Below are 21,790 nucleotides of genomic sequence, written 5' to 3' on the forward strand. Positions count from 1 at the left end.
TAACTTTTGCGTTTGTCCCTTCAAGGCAACACAAAACTGGACAGCATTTAAAAATTTACCTTTCTTCAAATTATAAGGAGAAACTCCCTTAAAAATAAAACTGAAAACCCTAGAACTAAGTAATGGAAATAACCTGTCTTTTTAGTTCTTGGGCAAGGACACATGGCTTATCAGCACTTCTACACAAGACGAAAGATACTTGTATATTTTATCTTGAAAGAAAACACCTACAACAGCTAACACATACACACGCACTTTGTACAACACAAAGCTTAAATTGGATTAAACACACTCAAGATATTATGAAAAGCCACAAAACCCAGATCAACAATTAATGCAATATAAAACCCGCAACAGCTACCAAATTGTATTAGACTCATAAAACACTTTCACAAAATCATAATTTGGCTTGAATAGCAGGTAAGAATAAATTTATCACTGGACCCCTTTTCAAGTGCATAAAGCACTTGTTTGTAAATTTTAACAGTCTTTTGCATGCAGTTTATTCAAGATATATAAAAGCAAACCAGTAAAGTTCTGATGATAAAAATAGTTTTCTTGCACACAAAGCCAGTCTTAAAAATAAAATTGCCTGAAAATAACCTTTCGTAAAACAAAAAATTCTCAAATAGATCTCAATTAAATTAATCATGTCCCAAGGATAGCTATTCTCTGATAATAGCAACAACTAAAAATAGCTCATCTCAAAGAGCCCAAATAGCAACAATGCCGATGTAGTTTCCTCCCGCACTTAGGGCTTCTTCAGGGTTTTCCAGTGACACCGATGTTTCTCATCGATGGCATCATTCCCTTGGTGTTATGCGCCAACCCACAAAGCATGAGTGTGTTAACTTTCTTCGGCAACTGATAAAATGGATGGATTGTTGGTGGGCGAGAGTTTCAAGGCAGTTAAGGACACGGCAATGGACCATCATTCAATGGCAGGTTGAAGACCAACAAAGATGGCGGTTGGTAGGAGTACAGAAGCAGGGGGAAGAGCAGTTCGAGATGGTGCATACTACTGAGTTTGAAGCAAATGGGAGTAGTCAAGCCAAAATGCCAAATATGCAACGATTGTTTTAGGCAAGGAGGTGGACAGTGAAGTGATTGAAAATGAGAGACTTTATGAAGAACGAGGCTTGATAAGGAGGTTCAAAGGTGTAAGAACCCCTGCTAAATCTGAACTATTTTCTCAATTTTTAGATGTTTGACAATAAGTCAAACACTTGGAAAACAACCCACTGTACTCCAATTTTCTGATTAATATGTGTATTTTGCGCTATTTATTCATTGCCAAATCATATAGGAATACATTGAAAATGATAGACAATGATTGCATAAATTTTGACAAGATAATTTCAAAGAATTGATATCACATTAGGCATAAATCAGAATTGATTTCCACTTAATATCAGACCTGATGAAAATGATATCAGACTGTAATATCTAAGGAGAATGAACTATATGGTCATTACAAAGTCTGATTCAAATCCACACATACCTGGATTGCTTATGTGCCTATGCATTCTCCAAATGATACCATATGCAGTTTGGTGTGAGAGGGAATGGTCTGCACCTGAGCTGATGAAGTCAAAAATAATTCTGATTTAGGATGTAAGGACGGCAACCTCTGCAGTAACTTCAGCACCTGCGAATGACAACTTCCAGTATAGCCATCTAGGGTATGATTGGAAACTATGAAACCCCACACTAATACAAGCTGATATAATACCAAAACACCTCCAAACCCTTCCTGCTAGAAACGATATAAGTCTGGAGAAATCTGATTACCAATCTGTGATTCTTCCTTAGTCCCTAGCCTTCCAAAATGTAAGGAGACTCATATTAGGTCAGAGCATCTTCGGGCATTCTGAAATCACCTTCATTTAACCTTCAATCTGCACATTTGCTTCATTATTGGATCCTGAACTCTGCAAATAAGCTCAATAGTGAATTCTGGATGAATCCACCTCACAAGTAGAGTTGGGTTTCCGTCCAACCTATGAATTCACAAGGGTTTTCGTCCTTGGAAATGGCTGTCACTGCCACACCAGAAACTGTGGAGAAAATCAAATATCAAACGATCACATAACATCTCTCTTGACAAGGACAAAGCTCTTTTATAAAGACTTCCCAAACCGTTGGTGAGCCTCCACTCTCAATGTGGGATTAAAAACTCACTTTTATTTCATTTTCTCTCCAAAAGCAAATTTATGTTATAATTTAAAGTTCACATTATAATAAAGTCACTTTATTAATTAAGACTCCCCTATTACTCAAAAAATGACCTTTTCATTACTATAATGAAAATTTGACACACAAGGTCCCTGTTTTATGTGCCCCAAGATTTAAAACTTCTCATCCCGGTGCTCATTAAACAATTTTCATTAAAATAGCAACCATAGTAAATTTAATTTAATTATAGCCAATAGTACACCCAACTTGCGGAAATGTCTAAAAAGCATCGGAATCGAAATCTGACAGCACAAGAGTGATCCCGATGATGAAAGATGATAAACGAGCTTGACTGGGTGACTTACTAAAAATAGACGCTCCCTCCAGGAATCTTGGAGACCACACCGGAAGCTAGAAATTACATCTGAAAGTGGCATAGGAGTCTTCTAGACCAACTGAGCTTATTGCCAACATCAACCAAATCCTCTAATAAAGTTGACACATAACCCCAAGGTTAGTGTTTTCAGTGCTTTAGTGTTTGTTGTGTTCAAAGTTCCCAGACTCGGACTCGGCTCTGACTCGGCAAGGCTGACTCGACTCGTGACTCGGCTCGGACTCGGCAATGACTCGGCAAAATAAGAAAACCCTTGAAATTTAGAGATTTTTAACGATTTAAAACTTGTTTCATACACCCATTATTGAATTAAGCTTAAAGACACTATAACATCATCAAATAGAAGCTAATTTGATCACATACATAAACATACATCCATCACATGCGTAGAAATGTAAATTGTAGCTGAAGGAATTAGAAAACATAGATATATAGAGTTATAAATGTTGTCCAATGTATAATATTAAATCCATGACTTCAAATGTTCCCAAACATATATCTAACTGTAAAGTGTAAATAAAAACAAGTCTATGGCTCCGGCTCAGACTCAGCCTCGTCTATCTGCCTCCTACAAAGGCGTCTAAGGTAGGTCCCGGATGACTGAGTAGCCATAGTCTCTGCCTGTGATGTGCCAGTCTGAGTAGCCATAGGTGCTGTGCCTGATCATGCTCTATCCTCCTCCTCTGCCATAGCCACAGCCTCAGCCTCTCTGTCTGCCTAGTCAACCCACTCAAGGTCCTCATCAGTAAAGACTGGATCGGTGGACTCAGTGAGCCAATCGGACTCGGGGTCGACTTCCTCTAGAGTGATCGAAGAGGAGTCATCGTCCAAAATCTGTCTGGTCCTGAGACGGAGGTTGTAATGAACAAAGACTAGATCATTCAACCTCTCAACAAACAATCTATTTCGCCTCTTCGAGTGGATGTGCTCGAACATGTTCCAGTTGCGCTCACATCCAGAAGCGCTGCATGGCTGGCTCAATATGCGGATGGCAATTTTTTGAAGGTTTGGGGTTGAAGGCCCAAACATTTGCCACCATATATCTGAGATAAGGAAAAGAAAAAAACATTAGTCTCATTTCCAACTTTAAAGGTAGATTATAAAATGAAAAATTAAAATGCATGTCATAAACTTTAGAATTTTCTACCTAGCTACAATTTTGTCCGGCCCTCTTTGCACAATTGGCTGGCAAAGATTGCCCCTGATGCATTATTAAATGCATCCATCTCGAGAAGTGTAGCTGTGGTATCAGTGACCATCCGTTGTACTACTGAATATAGCCCGCTAAGAACCTCCTCATCCGCTTTGAAATCAGCACGGAAATGAAATGATGGATTGAGGTAATAAGCTGCTGCATGGATGGGCCTATGAAGTTGGTTATGCCATCTTCTATCAATTATGTCCCAAATGGGCCTATACTTATCCTCAACTCCAGCATATATGGATCTAATGGGCTCCTTGGCCCTATCCATGCCCTCATATATGTAGCCCATAGCGGGCTTCTTCCCATCAACAACTCGTAGGAGAACTACTAGGGGCTCAGTGACCTGCAAATAATGTTAAACAAAAATAGTTAACTCACAAGTGTGCATGAAAATAAGAAAAATTGCAAAGTTGCACAATGCAAACAAAACAAAAATATGCATATAATATTATAAATTTATAAAATTACCTGCACGATCTCTGCACAAGGGATCCAAAAACCTGGCTCATCAAAAATGCAATCTACTACATCCATCCCTGCAATGGTCGTAGCATAGGATGAGGAAGTCCACTCCTCACCAACAAACATGCGCCTCAAAGATGCCTTTGATTTTAACAAGGATTTCAATGTGAGGAAATTTGAGGCAAATCTCGTTATACCAGGACGAGCCAACTCCCTTTCCCCCATGTATTGCCTCATAATGCTAAGGACCAATGCATGATTGTAAATAAATTTGCATATATTCTTGGCCCTTTCAATGCATTCTTTCACCCATCCAAGCTTACCTATATCCTCCAGCATGAGGTCAAGGCAATGGGCTGCACATGGAGACCAAAAGATTTTTGGGTGCCTCTCCATCAAAAGTTTTCCTGCAACAATTTTAAATTAGTTAAAGAATTAAATGTGAAATTTTACCATTAATATTTAAAACTTAAAAACTTAAAAGTTTAAAAGTTAAAACTTAAAACTTAAAAGAAAACTTTTAAAGTTTACCTGCAGCAACATAACTTGCTGCATTATCCGTCACCACTTGCACCACATTTTCTTCCCCCACCTCATCTATAGCTTCCTCAATAGCCTCACATAAATATGCCGCATTTTTGACATGTGAGGAAGTATCGATGGACTTCAAAAACATGGTGGATCCTGAAAATAAAACAAATTAATTATCAATAAATTAGAATGTAAATTATTCAATTTCAATCACAATGCATATAGAGAAGTAAAATGATCAATCACCTCTGCTGGAAACAAGAAAATTTAGGAGTGTTCTATTCCACCTATCAGTCCAACCATCTGCCATGATGGTGCAACCCTTCTGGCTCCAAGATTGGCGGTGGTCCTCTAGGTCAACCTTCATATCTTCCACCATTTCCAACAAGAGAGGGCCACTCAACTCAGTATCACTAGGGGCTTTAAACCCCGGCCCACAAATGGTTACTGCATCAATCATGCCTTGCCAATAAGGAGACCTGTCACAAATTGAAATAGATTAAATAAGAAAAGTTCAATTTCAATTTCAACTTTCAAATTCAAACCATAAAATTTTAAATTTTAATTTAAAACAATCAAATAAAAAAGTACCCGGCTGCAATAAATGGAATGTTGCAAAAGTACCAAAACTTGCAAATTGCTTTTCTTCCTGCATCATGGACCTCCTTGTTCCAAGACATGCTCTCAAGCGAGGGCTGTGCGCCAGGAGTAGTGCGTGGTACAAAAAAATTGTTTATCTTGGATTTTCGCACTCTAGGACCAAAAGTGTGACTAGGAGTAGGAATAGAAGTACTGGCACTAGCAAAAGCACTAGGACGAAAGGAGGCATAGAAGAACCCTCTCCAACACAACCTATGGATGCAACTGTGGATGCGGAGCCAGATGCGGATGTGGGTGGAGGGGAACCAATATGACATAACTCCTCTCTTTGTCTTTTTTTTGTTTGCTTATGTATTTCAAAGTTTTCTAATAGGACGTAACAAAAACGGATTGTTTCGGGAGTTGCCTTGTCACAAGGCTCAGTATCATGACCACGTATGCCAGCAATATGATATTTTAATCTATTTATCCCCCCATGGTTAATTTCCTTACAAAACATACACTTGGTTTGATTTCTTTGTCTACCAGGGAATTCTTTAGTGTATTTCCATGCCTCATCTTTTTGACCATGTTTCCTAGGTGGAGGATTAGGATGAGCCATTAGGAAAAAAAATTATTTTCAAAACGTGAGGGCTGCTGCAATAAGACAATTTTACAAATCACCATTTGAGCATTGTGTTTGACAAAGTTTTAAATTTTAAATTTTAAACTAATTAAAAAAAATCAGCAAAGACTAATTTGTGCATTGTGTTTTTTCTTGAAAATTTTCAAATTTCAAAGAAAGAAATTAACAATTCAGAAAAATCAGCAAACCCTAGATTTTTTTTAGAAAAAATTATAAATACATGTATACAATTTTTTCAAAAAAAAAGTCTAGGGTTTGCTATGCTATTGTTCTATTTATGTCATTGTGATTGAATCATTGAAGTATGCAAGCAGCAATATAGATTTGGAAAGCTGAAGTTAAAAACAAAAAAAATGAAAAAATGAAAAAATCCATAAATATGGAAAAAAAACCAACATAATCAATAAAAATTAACACTTACCTCTTTCAAATTTGTTGACAAGTGTTTGAAATGAGCTCCTTGATGCTCTCAATGCAACTGTAGTGCTGCCCCAATGTGATTTGTGCAAGCTTTTCACCTCTTCCTCTCAGCTAGTTGCAAAACTATGGCTCTCTTTTTTCCTCTCTTCCACTCATAAAACTGAATGGCAATCCCTTTTAGGGTTATAACAAAGGCAAATGGCACAAAACATAATAAAAATGTGTTATATTTTTTTTGTTTTTGCGTCCACTTTTTGCAAGTTGCGTCGGCCGGGTCACGACCCTTGGACTCGGCGAGTCAGGGATGACTCGCTGACTCGGCGAGTCAGGCGAGTCACACCCTGTGACTCGTCCGGGCCCGGGTTAGGGTCGTCGTGACCCAGCAGAGGTCACCCGGCCCACTGACTCGCATGACTCGCCGTGAGTCACGGAACTCTAATTGGCATGAATGATAGTTATCAATATAACACACGATAAACAGAAAAGACGTGACCGATGGTTATCAGCACAACACATGTTAATGTGTTTATATTAAACTGAAGCGGTGTCTATGCACCGATCAAGAGCATGTCTAATAGACATGACTGATCAAGGCATGCCTTGATCGGTGAAGCATAGACTATAAGTATATGCAAATGAAGTGCTGATGAGATATCGAAATTATTAATGTTATCTTCAGCAACCTGTGACATAAGAAACAGAAAATATCAATAAAGAGAATAATAATATATATAACTTCAGACTTGAACATAAATTTGAATATCATTTACAGATCTTTAGGGTATATGCAGCCCCATGTAAACAATGCTACAATTTCACTTACTTTTAATTTTAGCATGTAATCACATTATCCCATGGACAATCATTGTCCTTTGCTCATCTTAAATGATTAATCATTCACCTTTGGAAAACCATTTATTTTTATTGTGCTCCAAAACGCTCATTAATAGAAGCATGCAATAACACAAAATCTTTCCTCTAAAAGTAGAAATCTCAAAAGACTAAACACCCATATACCCAAATAGATCAACTTTAATACCCAATAAGTTGATTGAAAAGAAAATGATAAAACAAAAACGAAACAAGTATCTCCTTAAAAGGTAGCCCAAGCTGTCTCATGTAGGTGGTCCAGTAAGAAATGAGAAGGGAGAAATCCTCCTTATCTACTAAAGGTTTTATGGATCGTCACCAATAAGCTTGCAGAGGCAAATGTAGTATAGAGACAACTCCTGATTGCAAAAGAGAGAAGCTGGAAAGGTTGAGAGTCAGAAGGTGACTCAAAGCTCATAATTATAGCCCTAAGAATATTATTGCTGACTATAAGAAGGCGATATCTTAGATGAATGTAACTTCAATAACTCATCCAGTGTGAATTAGGAATAAGGCAGTGGACCATCTAGAGAACCTTGGTGTTAAACTAAATAACAGAGGAAGTAATTTCACAACTGAAGTCCCAGCCTGGTAAACTACACATCATAAATCTAGCCAATAAACATTGGGATTGAAGTCCCACTTCTTCTAATGATTAAAGGTTTTTTTCATTATTTATTGATTGTCTGCATCTGCTCATCAATTGAAAATCAATGACGAGGAAGCAACTCCATGCTAGCATTCAAAGATTGTATGGTAAGGTATGGTGTATTGCTTGTTCTTTTCCTCTTCCCATTCTGGTTTTGTTAGGCTTTTGTTTTGCAATTGCATTTCTGCCTAGTCTGGGACGCATTGATCCCTGAATTTTCTTCTTGCCCCACTCTATGGCTTTGTCTTTACATACTTGTAAAGTAGATAAAATCCAAGATATACAAAAGAAAGGAAGGATATTTATTTAGTTGTTTCACTAGTAGCTTCTGTTGTTAAAATAGAATGATACGGTTGTGACATTTGTAGGTAGCTCCACACACAGGTCACTCCCCTATAAAGATATTTGGAAGAGACTTTAAAGTTTTGGAAGATGGGGATTGCTTCTCAAATGTGATGGAAGAAAAGTCACTTTCTCTACCTTTTTTCACTCACAAGTTTCAGTAATAACAAGCCCTTTTGGCTTGGGGATTGCCAGCTTTTTCAAAGGTGTTACCACTGGCAAGTATATCTACTTTTTGCTAGAATTTGGTTGAGTCTGAAGAGTTTTGTCCCGCTTTAAAGTTGTGTTCCACGGTTGTTGGGGATGGGGAGACAGGGGGACACGGGGACGGGTTTTGGGGATGGGGGGGGCAAAGAGCCTAAGTTTGGGGATGGCGGGGGGAAAGTGGTAGGGGGGTGGCAGGGTGGTGTTGCTGATATAGTTATACATATAGTACTTGAAAAACTGGTTTTGAAAAGATGTATAACAATATAAGAATTACATTTCAAATTTTCAAATGAAACTATAGGAATTTAGTAAAATTAAAAAATTAAATTTGACAAATGAAATTGTCAAATTGGAGATTTCTATTATAACGAAAATATGAATATTTGATGTCATATGAGATATCACAAAGTCTATAAAGATGATTACATGATTCATCATTACAATGAGTAGCAAATACAAATACTAATAGCAATAGCATTACAAAAGACAAAATGCCAAAATATCAAAACTCAAAATGTAGCGAAGGGAGGCCTCTAATCATCTCCAAACTCCTCATCATTGGAACTATTCGACTCCTCAAGGTCAAGATCCCTCCAGCTCACACCAACCAGCCCTGCATCTAAAGTGGTAGGATCATCCTCATCAATCTGTGAAGGCTCCCCTGGCTCTACATCCCATCGTGCCATTGGACTCTCCTTGTACACAAGTGTCTTGCGATCCATGAGACGCAAAGCACTGTGTACAGCCACAAGCTTCTCTGCTCTGTTAGAGGTAAGTTTTTTCCTCTTAAGAGAGTGGATGAAGCTATATGTAGACCAATTCCTCTCAACAGCTGAAGAACTGGAAAGTTGGGATAGTAGACGGATAGCTAGAGTGGTGGTCAAAGATTTCAGACCATGACAATTCCACCACAAAAGTGGGTCCTCCTATGCCATAGTTTCTAACTTTCTATATCCATCTTTGTCGCATCTGAATAGCCTCTAAGAGTGGCAAATCTTCCCCACTCAATGCAAATTATGCCAGCATCTCTAGAATGATACATCTTCTCTATGCACCTAAAGAAACCCGCCTTCACCTAATCATCCTGAATCGATGTCACTCTGCCCGGTCTAGCCTTGTGCCACTTAGGATTCAAGGCAAAGGCAACCATATGTAAAGGAGTGTTCAACTTGTCCCATCTGTGTTGAATAATTGGCCGGATGTGCTCATTGTAGAATGCTTGAGAGGGGTCCTTCACTCGCATAGTAGCCCTCATCTGGTCAAGCATAGAGTCGATGCACTCATACACCTCTCCAAGGCTAGGTGCATCCCCATCCCCATATCTAATGACCTGGAATACTAGAGAAATTATGGAGACAATGTATTTCGCATCAATCCAAAACAAATCACTCTTCACTATCTCCTTCACCCTTCTCCTCTACTCTGTCTTGGCCTAGGCCCACCTATTCCACTCATTAGTCATAACCATGAGTTGCAATACCTCTTGCAACTCAATCATTCTCTCCAAGAGAATGAAATAGGATGCATATCTGGTCTCAACAGGTTTCAAGAATTCCTTCGTGAAGATCCTGAAGAGTGCATGTGAAGTGTGGTGGTTGCAGATAAACATCTACACATCTCTTGCATCATTGACCACTCCTCTAATCCAGTCAATCTTCCCCATGTCCTTGACTGCATTGTTCATGGCATGCACACAACGTGGGGTTCACCAAATATGTCTATAGGCTGCCTCAATGAAATTTCCCTGCTAGTCTACACACATGGGTTGCATTTGTCACTACTTGGACCACATCTTGTGGCCCAACCTCCTCAATAGCCTCCTTGAGAACCTAAAATTGAAAATCAGCATCTTTGCAATGCCCTATACAATCAACTGCGCTAACGAAGTATCGGTCCTCTGCACATGTAACCATGATGTTGATGAGTGGACAATGGCTAATGTTTGTCCACCCATCTATAAATATGCTGCACCCAGATGCCACCCAGCATGCCTTCATCTTCTCCATCAAAATATTGATCTTGGAATAGCTCTTATCCAAGATCGAGGTCCTCAATTTCGTCTCACCTGGTGGCACATTTGATGGTCCTCCCTTTGCCACCATAGACATCATCTCCTTATAATAAAGAGACCATGCAACATGAAATGGGATGTCATTGGAAAAGAAGAAACTGCCAATGGACTCATCTATTTCATCCTTCAGCTGCACATTAAACAAATCAGCTATTGGGTTACTCTATGATGTGTGCAACTTGTGTTTCCCCATCCCCCTAGCCTCTCGTGATTGGGGCATGGCACTAGAAGTGGAAGTGGGTGAAGGTCTTGTTGTGTGTATTGCACCACATCCCCATCCTGTTGATAGGGACCCTAGATTTTTTTTTTAAGTCTGCCCGATAGAGAGAGAGAGATGTCTGCAGAAGGAAACAAAGCATAATCTGTCGGAATCCCTTCCAACCCCGAAAATGCCCACGCAGTGATGAAGTCGCAAAGTGGAACAAAACAAAGTTCGGCGAAATCGCACAAGTCAACCTAAAATCGCGCATTCTGCTCCAAAATCGTGCCTTGGTCATTTTGTGCTAGCAAGAAGCTCGAAAATCGCGAAACCATAGGTTGCACAGGAAGGTTAGAGCAAATTGGGAAATAGCAAAATAAGAATCGCACGTTTTTCTTCAAGAGCCCAAGTTTTGAAGGGCAAACAAAACTAGAGTCACATTTTCATTTGCAGGCCCAAAACCACACATATCTTCCAAAAGAGCCGAATTTGCAAGTAAAAGCTAACAAGGCTGAATTCGCACAATCAAGCTTTAAAGGCCGAAAATAAGAAGACATCAAGTTCGCACTTTAAGCTTAAAAAAAAAACGAAAAAATGAAGAGCAAGCTCCAAAATCGCATCGTTTTGACAAAATGGCCGAAGTTTAAATTAGTGAATAGGGGCGTTAAACGACAAACTCGGGCCCTTTGAATGTTTTGCGAGAAGCAAAAAACAAAATCACACATTTAGTCTCAAAAAGCCGAATTTCCAATAAGCAAAATAAGCAAAACAAAATCGCACCTTCTGAACCAAATAACCGAATTTGCAATTAAACCAAAGGGGGCGTCTTATAAATTCAGCGACTATTAAGATTGCAAAACAAAAAATCGGGAATTTCATCATATTAGAAAACTCGGACCTCCTTTAGGTTTTGCGAGAGAGAAATAAAGCTCTCTCATTTCCCCCTCAAAGCTCGAATTTCTCCCTAAAAAGTGAAAAGATGAAATAAAAATGGGGAGGGGGTCGATTTATTTATTCTATCTAACAAACCCGAGTCTGGGCCCATTTCAATATCTCACGTTTTACTTGAGATAGCCGAATTTCTCCCTTAAGCATAGTGTAAAGTTCAAAATTATAACATAAAGTGAAAGGGAAGAAATGGAAGTGTTGCATTTTCATAACTGAGCCCGAAATTTCATCTATATCGGGGGCATTTAAAACCAAGAAGAGAATATCGCACAATTAGCCCCAAATGGCCGAATTTCATAGGGGCGTTAAAAAGTAAAGTCTCACACTCTACGGTAAAAAAAAACCGCTCGAGATTCCACAAAGGAGGGCAAGAAGTAATTTTGGTGACTTAAGGAAAGGTTGCACATCTTGTTTAGAGCCCCGAGTTTAAAGAAAGGCATTATAAATTGCTCATTCCTATAAAAGGCCCGACATTGCCCTAAAATTTAATATTTGTTAAATTAATGTATTTAATTTTTCAAAGTGATTAATTTAAGTCGAAATTGATTATTTACAGATCAACGACGTCGAGAATATAGGATCGCGATCGAAGCCAAGAACGCGTTGCAAAGCAGAGGGTCGATGCGATGAAGCAAGGGGAAGCGCGCCACCGTTGAATCAAGTTGAAATCCACCAACGAGATTGAAGACCAAGAACACAAAATGCTACCAAATATGCATTCTCATAAATGCACAGCTGGAAGAAATTCCAGAAAATCAATTTAAAACTGAAATGGTTTATTGTAAAAAGAACTGCCTATGGGTCCCGTTCAAGATATTTTAAAACAAAGGGACACATCAGTTATGTTCAACTACCTGACTGACTGAATTAATGCCAAACAGTTGTAGGTAGTTGGAAATGTGGTTGGGGGGATAACTGAGGATTGAGTAGGCATGGGTTAAAGTTGTCAGGCTTCTAGAAGGCAGATCGGGACTATTGGATGCATTCAATCCTGGCCTCCGGTTCAATTTGTAAAATCTATAAAAGGCAAAGGCCTTTCTCTTGTAAAGGGTTAGATTCTAGTTAGATTTTTAGGGTTAGACAATTAGATAGTTAGAGTTCTTGTAGAAGGTTAAAGTTTAGTAATAAAATAGAGTTTTTGTAGAAGGTTAAAGTTTAGTAATAAAATAGAAATGCTGCAGAAATTCTTGTAATGGCAGCTGAAGCAAATATATGAACATTGAAATATGGTGTTTGTTGTCTTTTTTTCTTCTGTTTGCATGGTTTCCTTCAGCTAATTAATTTTAGAGTTCAATGATTTTAATGAAAAAATGTGGGGGGTATCTGATGCATTTCAGGTTCATACCATTGGGGGCCTGATGATTGTAGGTCACCGTGCATGGTCAATCTAAACCCAAACTGTGCTTAGTTCAACTGCAAGTGTTCGTCTTAGGCTGTGCCAGAATTGGGTGCCTAAATGAGTGTCTCCGATCTAAAAATCTTTCATCCCTTCAAGATTGCACTGTTCTTGTTGAGTTGTGAGGGTGTCTCTGGCGACACAAGAATCGGTTATGTGGAAATTTGTCTACCCGCAGCACTAGTCATTCCTATCATTGCACTTAGGATTCCTAACCCTTCTCCTTTGCTTTTATTTTGCAGTCTGAGAATCACAGCAGACCAGCTTGTTGCAAAACGTAAGTCCCCTTGTGCTCCCAGCAAAACACAACAACCGTTGAGCTATCCCGCAATCATGAACTGACATTTGGAACCTTGAGGTTGTCCCCATTGATCAATTAAAAACAGCATTAGGGATTCCTTACACAGGAGAGGATAGGATACTCAACGAGTAAATTCTATTCTGCGTTGGACGGATAGAGTTGTAGCAATACGACTTTAGACACGTAAACAAGTCTAAACATCATTCCTCTCGTCTGCGAAAACTGCAATGCATGAGAAGTATGTTGCATTTGCTGGCTCTACTGAAGGGCTACCCTTGCAGACAAAGTAGTTAGGACTGGAACATCTTTGTCATCTGGAATGCCCCAAAGCTTGTTCATCTCAATTTTGTAGTCTATATTTTTAGTTTCCTTTAAAAACTTACAATGATCCACACCTTTTCTAGCCCAAAAAACAAAGTGTGCATTCACTCTAGTGATGCTACCAGACCATTCAACCCCACAAATGTTGCACTTCCACTTCCTTGTTTCGCCACCTGTGCGTGCTGTGCCTTCTACTCTTGAAGCAAACTGTCTTAGAGGAGATTTAGGATCATAAGCATCCCTAGCATACAATGCCAACAACTCTGAAGGGCAACTTGTACTAGTTGGTGCACTCGCCATGGAACTAGATTGGGCTCCATGATTAGCCCCATGGTCACCCCCCTCATCCTCAGGTTCAAATTCTGAATCATGTTCACTATGAGAAAGGATTTCCATCTCATCCTCACTCATATCATGGGAGCTCATTGTGATAGTGACACTGCATTTCACAAAATAAAAATAAAAAATAAATTCAGCCTAGTTTAACAAATTGAAATACAAATTTGAAATTTCAATTTTGAAAACAAAATTTACAAATTATAATTTTATATTATTTAAAATAAAAATAATAAAATAAAAATGACGAATAAAAAAAAACAAGTTTAAACAAACAAAGAATTGAAAATTAGAAAATAAAACAAACAAAAAACAAGAAAAACCCTACCTTGTGCTTGAAAAATCTCTCCAAAATGTTGTAGACTCCTCTTCCTCCTCTTCTTGTTGCTCCTTCTCACTCCTCTCACACTTGCACTCACTCTTTTCACTCAGACTTCTCCAAGTTTTTCCTCCTCTTCAGCTTGCTGGAAAAAAAAAAAATCAAACTTTGAAAATGTGAGTGAAATCACCAAATATGGTGGTTTTGTGTTGTTTTGGGGGAAGGGGTGAGGACCATGTCAATTAGGGTTACCCCCAAAAATAACACTTTTTTTCTAAATATTATTTTTTCATTCTTTTTTACGTCTAGGCGACGGGAGACGTCCAAATGTCTCCCTACCCCTCTAGAAACGCCTAGGCGTCTCCCAAGGAGACTTGCGGACATCTCCACGTCTCCTTGGGAGACGCAGAGACATTTCCCCGTCTCCGGCAGTGGCGGTGGTGGGATGGTGGGAGATGTCGCATCCCCGTCTTAGAAACGCGGAAACAAGTTTCTGTGGAACGCTGCTTTAAAGTAGCCTTGACCCTGCATCCTTTGGTTAACCAGTGTCTGGGAAGGTGATTTTTCAAAATGCTATCCAGTGAGAAACGAAGTCAAATACTTTCTCATTTCTGTCAAAATTAATTTTGGATTTACACCTGAGGAACCTTCATCTTTGGCTGCTTTTTAAGCTTGGAAACTAATATTCTTATGGAAGGATTTGATCAGATGTAGTGCTTCTTACTCTGAGCAGTATTCTATGCAGTGGTTAAGTGTGATGGGCACCTCACAGGGAAACAGAGAAATGATAAGAGGAAGACTCTTCCTCGAAGAAATCCTCCAAAAGGAAAAAAACCAAGCAATCTCCAACGAGCATTCTGAGAAGGCAGAAAAAAAAATGATCAATTAGTATGGATTGGAAGATGTCCATTACCCTTATGTTGGACTCACGGAGGACTATAGTCTATAAACTAAACCAGCTCATCTAAACCAGCTCATCAACAACAGGGTAATGATGAATGAGAAGACAACAATCAATGCAAATCAGGTAAGGGAAATCTAGAAAGCAGCTTTAATGAAAGGAACCAAAGATGAAGAAGCACTGAAATGGGTGACAGTAAATGTCTTCAAGGCCAGCTTGTCAGCCAGAATAGGAGAAAATAGTGCAGTGGATGCAATCCTGCAGGCTATGAAAGACCCTGGTCACTCTACAGCTCACCTGAATGCTCTCAAGGTTGACAATGTTATTGACATCCAAACAGTTATACTAGGTTCCAGCAATACTCTGATTGAATAATGTTGGATTCCAAGGCTTATATAATGCTTACTGATGCTTATAATAACTTGGAAAAAGTGGTGGTAGAAGTATCATTGGATAAGCAAGGCCCATCAATGGAAAAATCAAGTGATGAGAACATGGAAAATGCTGCAAGCTGAAGCATTTGCTGATGGATATAGTCCCTTTTTTGCATTATTTTGGTTTATACTAGCAGTTTTTGTTTTGGCAAGGAAGGGTTTTGCTTCTTCCAGTGCGTTACCTTTTGCTACTGTAAGGAAAATGTATTAGTTATGATTCTCAAGCAACCTATAGTTATAATAAATGAAATATGCCACTATCTTTGTCTTATGTTTTCTTGAATGTAAGGCTTTCCTTTCTATAGATATTTGTGGGGTTCAAAAAAATTTGGTTTATGTAATTTACAAAATGACCTTTATCAAACAGTTTGCAGAGTTAGAAATCAACAAGTTGTCAGAATTTCGATTTGTAGAGCAATAAATCCACAGTTTTTTCAGCATACCACCCAATCCAACTCATAAATAAGTCAATGCCACAACAGAGAACTCAATTCTCTGGCAGTAATATGCACCTTTCAATTTGTCAATGAAAAGCAAATAGAAAATTATAAATTTGCAAAGGAGAGAGAAACAAAACCTTTAGTGGCCTTTCAACCTTAGATTCTGTATCACCAATGTGCTCCTTTACAAGTTTGACCACTACATTACGTAGATCCTCCTTCTTCAGAAGACATGTTGCTTGAACAGGAAGAATGCGATAACACCACCTGAGATAGAAAGAATGAGAATACAGCAATATAATTTATAATTACAGAAAATCCCAATGCCAACAATTAGCATGCATATTTTAGCATATGGCAAAGAGCTAGTTTTATCAGGAGAGACAGTTTATAAATACACATATATACAAACAATAACCATCAAAAAATCAGGTTCAAAAGAGCAAATTCTACTGGTATAGCTATGCTGCTAGTTTTATCAGGAGATACAATTTATAAATGTAGATATAAACAAAAAATAAGCATAATGAAACTATGCTGAAAAGAGTAAGTTTTACTGATAAGTGATAACAGCTTTCCTGCAGTAATAAGTTAATAACTACCATTACACAATGTCCATCACGTTCTCATGGATATTTGAATGCATCTTGATTCCCTTGTGTGACCTTTCATTTCTCAAATGCCTGATCACATTTGAAAAGATTTATCACATTCCAAGCCTATGACTCAGCACTGTTATTGTGGTCACTTGCAAATCAATTAAACTTCTAAAAGCACACTCACTAAAGCTATGGCCACTTGTATGCCCTCTAGTTGTTTCCAATAATCTATGAAAAATCCATGTCCAGTACTAACAGAAATATTTTAAGCTACTAAAAACGTTACTCCAGTTCACAGACATATGACTACATTGGGTTATTGGCTGCAAAATAACACATGTTGATATCCAAAACTTCGCATGACGTATAAGAGTGTTTATGTATTATACATAGAGATAATAAAAACAAATAAAAAATATAACTCGCTCATTGATAGAGGATCCAATCAAGAATAGTTCAACCATACAACAAAATGAAACAATGCACTGCATTACTCAATTAAAAAAGGAAATCAGCAATCTAGCCTTGGGAGTGATTTTTAATTGGCATTGTTCCACAGCCGTTGGGGACAGGGAGACGGGGGAATGTGGGGATGGGCTTCCAGGACGGGGGGACAAAGGGAAAAAGTTTCACGGACGGGGGGACTTGGGCCTTGGGGGGGGGGGGGGGGCAGGGGGAATGTGTTTCTGTGGAATACTGTTAATTGGCAGCAAGGACGTGCAAAGCTGGATGTCGACAATAACATGTAGTAGGCTAAACATGTGAAAGAATCTTCTGAGATGAGCGCAGTGATAATGAATAAACAGGTTTCAAGATAGTGCATGCCATAAGCTCTCCTAGGTTCAGTGTATCTTGAAATGGGCTCCTTTATTGCTGCATGCTTTGGAAAGTTGTCACAAACTAAGAACAGTAAAACTAGATATCCAAGCTATTATGCCTAGTAATAAGTCTGGAAGTGAATTATGCCTTTGCAATGATAAAAATCTCCTGAAAAATTGAATGCAACATTGTAACCTTAGAGCAAAACATATATTGCCAACCACAAAGTGAAATGTGCAAGAGCAATGAAACGCAGTAGGATCTGCAGCAACCAAAATGTTGTTCAAAACCTATAAACAAACTTAGTAAACTAAAATAATGTTGGTTGATGCAAGATTTCTCTTACACCATGAGCAAACACAAAAAATAAGTTGAAAAGTGGGTCCCTTACTTTATAGTGGCTAGAGGTAAACCAAGACGATCTACCTCAACCTTTGAAATCCAAGATGAACCTTCTCCATGTAATGTCCCCTTCCTTGGCTTAGATAGCAAGTGAGACCATTAGCCTATTCCTAAGTTCCCATAGGCTATTTGATGATGATAAGGGGACTCCAATATTCTTGGAGAGCTCAGTTTCATTTTTTTTTGGCTTCTGATGGTGATTTTGTGCTTGGTTGGTATCGAGGATTGCAGTGCCACTTTCTGAAGTGTTTTCGGCTTCTTGGGCTGTTCTCCACACTTCTTGGAGAACATGATTGTTTTTAGCAAGTTCCCATTTTAGCACCTGGCATCACTCAACCTCATGGCATGATCAGATTTGGTTTTCGATTCTTTGCACAATTTGTTCAGACATTTAAATTTGGCATTAGAACTTTACTGTTATATTTTTATAAAGTAATGTTCTATCCCCTCAAGGGGACAAGGAAGGGGGACTTCGACATTAGTTAATTTTAAATTGTCAAAAAGGATATTTTACGGAAAATGAATTAATTTGAATATAAAATTGCTCTTTTTTCCCAACAACTCTATAAAAGGAGGTCTTGCGATTCCATTTGGATTATTGAGAGTTGCACACACAACAGGATGCTATCAAATTGAACGAAGAGTTTTTCCAAGGATTGATTAAGGACGAAAAACTCTCATCAAATCACTAGTTTTGGATCTGAGAGATGGCCCTAGCTGGTTGGTGTGATTTCACACAAGAAGCACCTTTTTCTTCACAATTTTCACAATTCAGGGTTGTACAAAAAAATGAAGATATTCAAGGTCTTTTGATTGTGGGTTTGTGGGTTTTCTTTTGGGAGATTTTGGCAGAGATTTCTTGGCATTTGCAAATTCCTCTAGTCATACAATTGCTGGTTGTAAATATCTAGTTGCTTGTGAAGCCCTAGACAAGCCGTACCACCTTTTTATTGAGATGCTTTGACAGGGCTTCAAATTCAATAATGATCGTTAAGGTTATTTATTTCATGGTTGGGCGACTCGATCGAGCCTGGTTTTGAGGTTGCCTGCGGCAGGTTCCAAATTATCATGAGTGAGTCGTACATTGCAAGGGTTCTTTTATGCATGACATGAGCCCTCTAGGCTGGAACACTTAACTTCTGCAGCTTATTTTCAATTCTATAAACGTGCCAAACACTTAGACTTTTGTTGCAATCCTGTCCAGGGTGAACAAACATGTTGGTGATGAGTTGGTGAATTTTCCATGGGTTGCCGACCTTGTTCCAGTGTTGGGGACTGTGTTGGGATAATTTGCTGAGAGTTTTAGACCTGGATTTACCATCTTTCTGCCAAATGAAGGTTGTTGTGCACTGCTGAAGGTATTGTCTTTCAATTTGATCATCATTGGGTGGTCGCTGAGGCAATTGGTGAATGTTATCAGTAGTATCCCTGCTGCCCAGGCCTATAACAGTTGCAAATTTAGACCTGCTCTTACTTTGTTTTGTAAATAACCTGTAGCAGCACTTCAATTTAAAAAATCAGACTTGTATTCCTCGGATTTTGACTCCAGGTTGAGATATTTTTCCAAGTGATGTTTAATATGTATGTTGCTTCATGAATTGTAGTCTTTTGAATGACCACTAACTGAGCACTGTCACATCTGTGTTTGGGTATTTCTAAAATGTATATCAGGCTTACTGAAAGCAGTTAAAACACCATTGTATGTCGATGTAGTTGATCATTCTTGCACAAATTTTTCCAAAAAAGAAAAACTATGGTGGTTGTTACACTCCAGACTTACCTATCCACTTCACCAACTATTATTCATATTTTCCATTCCTTATGTTCCTACCATTTATACTATCCAAAATCTCTTTATTTTCCTCTTTTTGTTGTTGTGGTATTTGACTATCCTAATGTAATTCTAAATTATTATCCCCAAGTCTCCATGATATTGATATAATTTTGCAACATCAGATACTAGTGATGTACCCAAACCTTTTGATAACTCTACTTAATATGCAATTTCTAAATCAAACCTTTTGATAATTCGGTAAGGGTCAAACTTTTCCATCTTCAACTTATTATATGTCCCAACCAGAAATCTTTCTTTTTTTGATATATACCGTTACTTCATCTCGAAACAAACTCCTCTTGCCTTCTTTTCTCATCAGCCTTTCCCTTATACCTATCATTCATCATCTCCAAGTGACTCCTTACTCCCACATTCACTTTCTTATGTCTTTTGCAAATTCTTTTGCTTCTACACTCCTCTTCTCCTCATTTTGTAGACTTGTAACGTTTGCTAGTACCGTATACCAATTCGCTACCTTCTCTCCAACTAAACATCTCAACAAACTGCCTAAACTCTTGTTCACCAATCTGTGGTGATATGCTAAATTAAATTTCAAATCTATTTTCATCTTCTTCCACAAGATCTTCCAAAAGTAAGTCTTACACGATAATCTTTGGCAATTTATGAAATCTCACTACTTCTCTAAAAAAGAGATTAGCTACATGTACCATATCAATATTCTTCTTAAATGGAATAAAATGAGCCATCTTAGAAAACCTATCAATTACCACAAATATAGAATAATGTCCTTTGTGTGCAAGGCAACCCCAATACAAAATCCATACTTATATCCTCCTAAGGTCTATTTGGAAATAATAATGGCTGATACAAACCAACACTTTGACTACTCTTTGTAACTTGACAAATTCTATAACTTTAAATAATTTATCAGCCTTCTATTTTTGTGGCCAAATATTGTTCTCATACACCAATGCCAGTATCTTATCCATCCCAAAATGTCCCACTAGACCGCCACTATGCTTTTCCTTGATCAAATTTTCTCTTATTGATCTTGTAGGAATACAATTAACTAATTAACCTTAAACCACATCTGATTTTGAATCAAAAAATTCAACAACTTACTTCTATCCATACTTACTAGTTATTTACATGTCTATGCTTCCGCAAAATTTAGGTCAACTCCATACAAATGTTTCAACTCTTCAAATCAAACTACATCTACTATCATCTTAGTTAGAAAGTTCTATCTCCTACTAAATGCATCAACAGCTTTCTTAGATTTTCTACTTCTATGCTTCAACACAAAAGTATAACTCTAGTGTATAATAAAAATTCCTTTGCCAAAAAGTAATGTCTCTGCTGTTAAAAGGATTGAATTATGACATAAAATTTTTAGTCCTAGATTTAATACCTCTTCCTTGTACCATTACAATTCTCATTGAAATATGCTATTAGTCTCCTCCTTGACTAAAAACTACTCCTTTTGCACTTCCACTTGCATCACAATCAACCTAAAATACCTTGTTTGTAATGCTAACACTAGTTGTTCTATCATCTTCCTCTTAAAGAATTCAAAACTTCTACTTGCTCTTGATGTCCACTTGAACTCCTTGTCTCCCTGCATTTTCTCAATTAAAGGTGCACAAATGCCACTACAATTTATAATGAACTTCCGATAAAAACTTGTTAGATAATTAGTCATTGATGTCGGTATAAAACAATCAGATCAGCTTCTGTTGTCTTACAGAACAAACAAACACTTACAGTTTTACGTAACCTGGGCATGTTGAGTATAAACTTGTCACAATCCGTATTATATTTGGAGCATTCAATCATAAACCAGGATTGTATCACAGTAATGATGTATTGATTAGATGACAATGTTGTTTTGAGTCACAAATTTCCAAAGATAAGCCCTTTGCATTTGATGATTATATATTTGGAATTTAGTTTTAACTAAGTATAATGGAATGATTAGTTGTAACTTAGTTACAACTGACACTTGCCACCCATATACAACCGAAAGTATC

The 21,790-nt window shown here is 38.0% G+C and overlaps 2 protein-coding genes across 3 annotated transcripts in view; both read right to left on the minus strand.

Annotated features, from left to right (window-relative positions):
- LOC131041213 (uncharacterized) overlaps positions 1-21,790 on the minus strand; it is a 145,285-nt gene that overhangs the window by 25,680 nt on the left and 97,815 nt on the right. For both annotated transcript variants that reach the window (XM_057974239.2, XM_057974230.2), the window contains exon 4: positions 16,283-16,412. In XM_057974239.2, the coding sequence (XP_057830222.2) occupies positions 16,283-16,412 (130 nt within the window). The remainder of the gene's footprint in view (positions 1-16,282; positions 16,413-21,790) is intronic.
- LOC131859822 (uncharacterized) lies at positions 2,614-5,356 on the minus strand. The gene is made up of 5 exons (XM_059213968.1): positions 5,013-5,356; positions 4,767-4,919; positions 4,242-4,642; positions 3,717-4,116; positions 2,614-3,612 (listed from the first exon to the last, which is right to left on the minus strand). Exons 1-4 carry the CDS (start codon positions 5,224-5,226, stop codon positions 3,721-3,723), a joined length of 1,164 nt encoding a protein of 387 aa, XP_059069951.1. The 5' UTR covers positions 5,227-5,356; the 3' UTR covers positions 2,614-3,612; positions 3,717-3,720.

Source organism: Cryptomeria japonica, chromosome 11 (genome assembly GCF_030272615.1).
Source record: "Cryptomeria japonica chromosome 11, Sugi_1.0, whole genome shotgun sequence".
Taxonomy (NCBI): domain Eukaryota; kingdom Viridiplantae; phylum Streptophyta; class Pinopsida; order Cupressales; family Cupressaceae; genus Cryptomeria; species Cryptomeria japonica.

Coding starts and splice junctions, on each gene's coding strand:
- LOC131859822 (XM_059213968.1), bottom strand. CDS start 5,226: ATGATTGATGCAGTAACCATTTGTGGGCCGGGGTTTAAAGCCCCTAGT. Junction 4,920..5,012: donor TTTTCTTGTTTCCAGCAGAG/GTGATTGATCAT, acceptor TTTTATTTTCAG/GATCCACCATGTTTTTGAAG. Junction 4,117..4,241: donor CTTGTGCAGAGATCGTGCAG/GTAATTTTATAA, acceptor CATTATTTGCAG/GTCACTGAGCCCCTAGTAGT.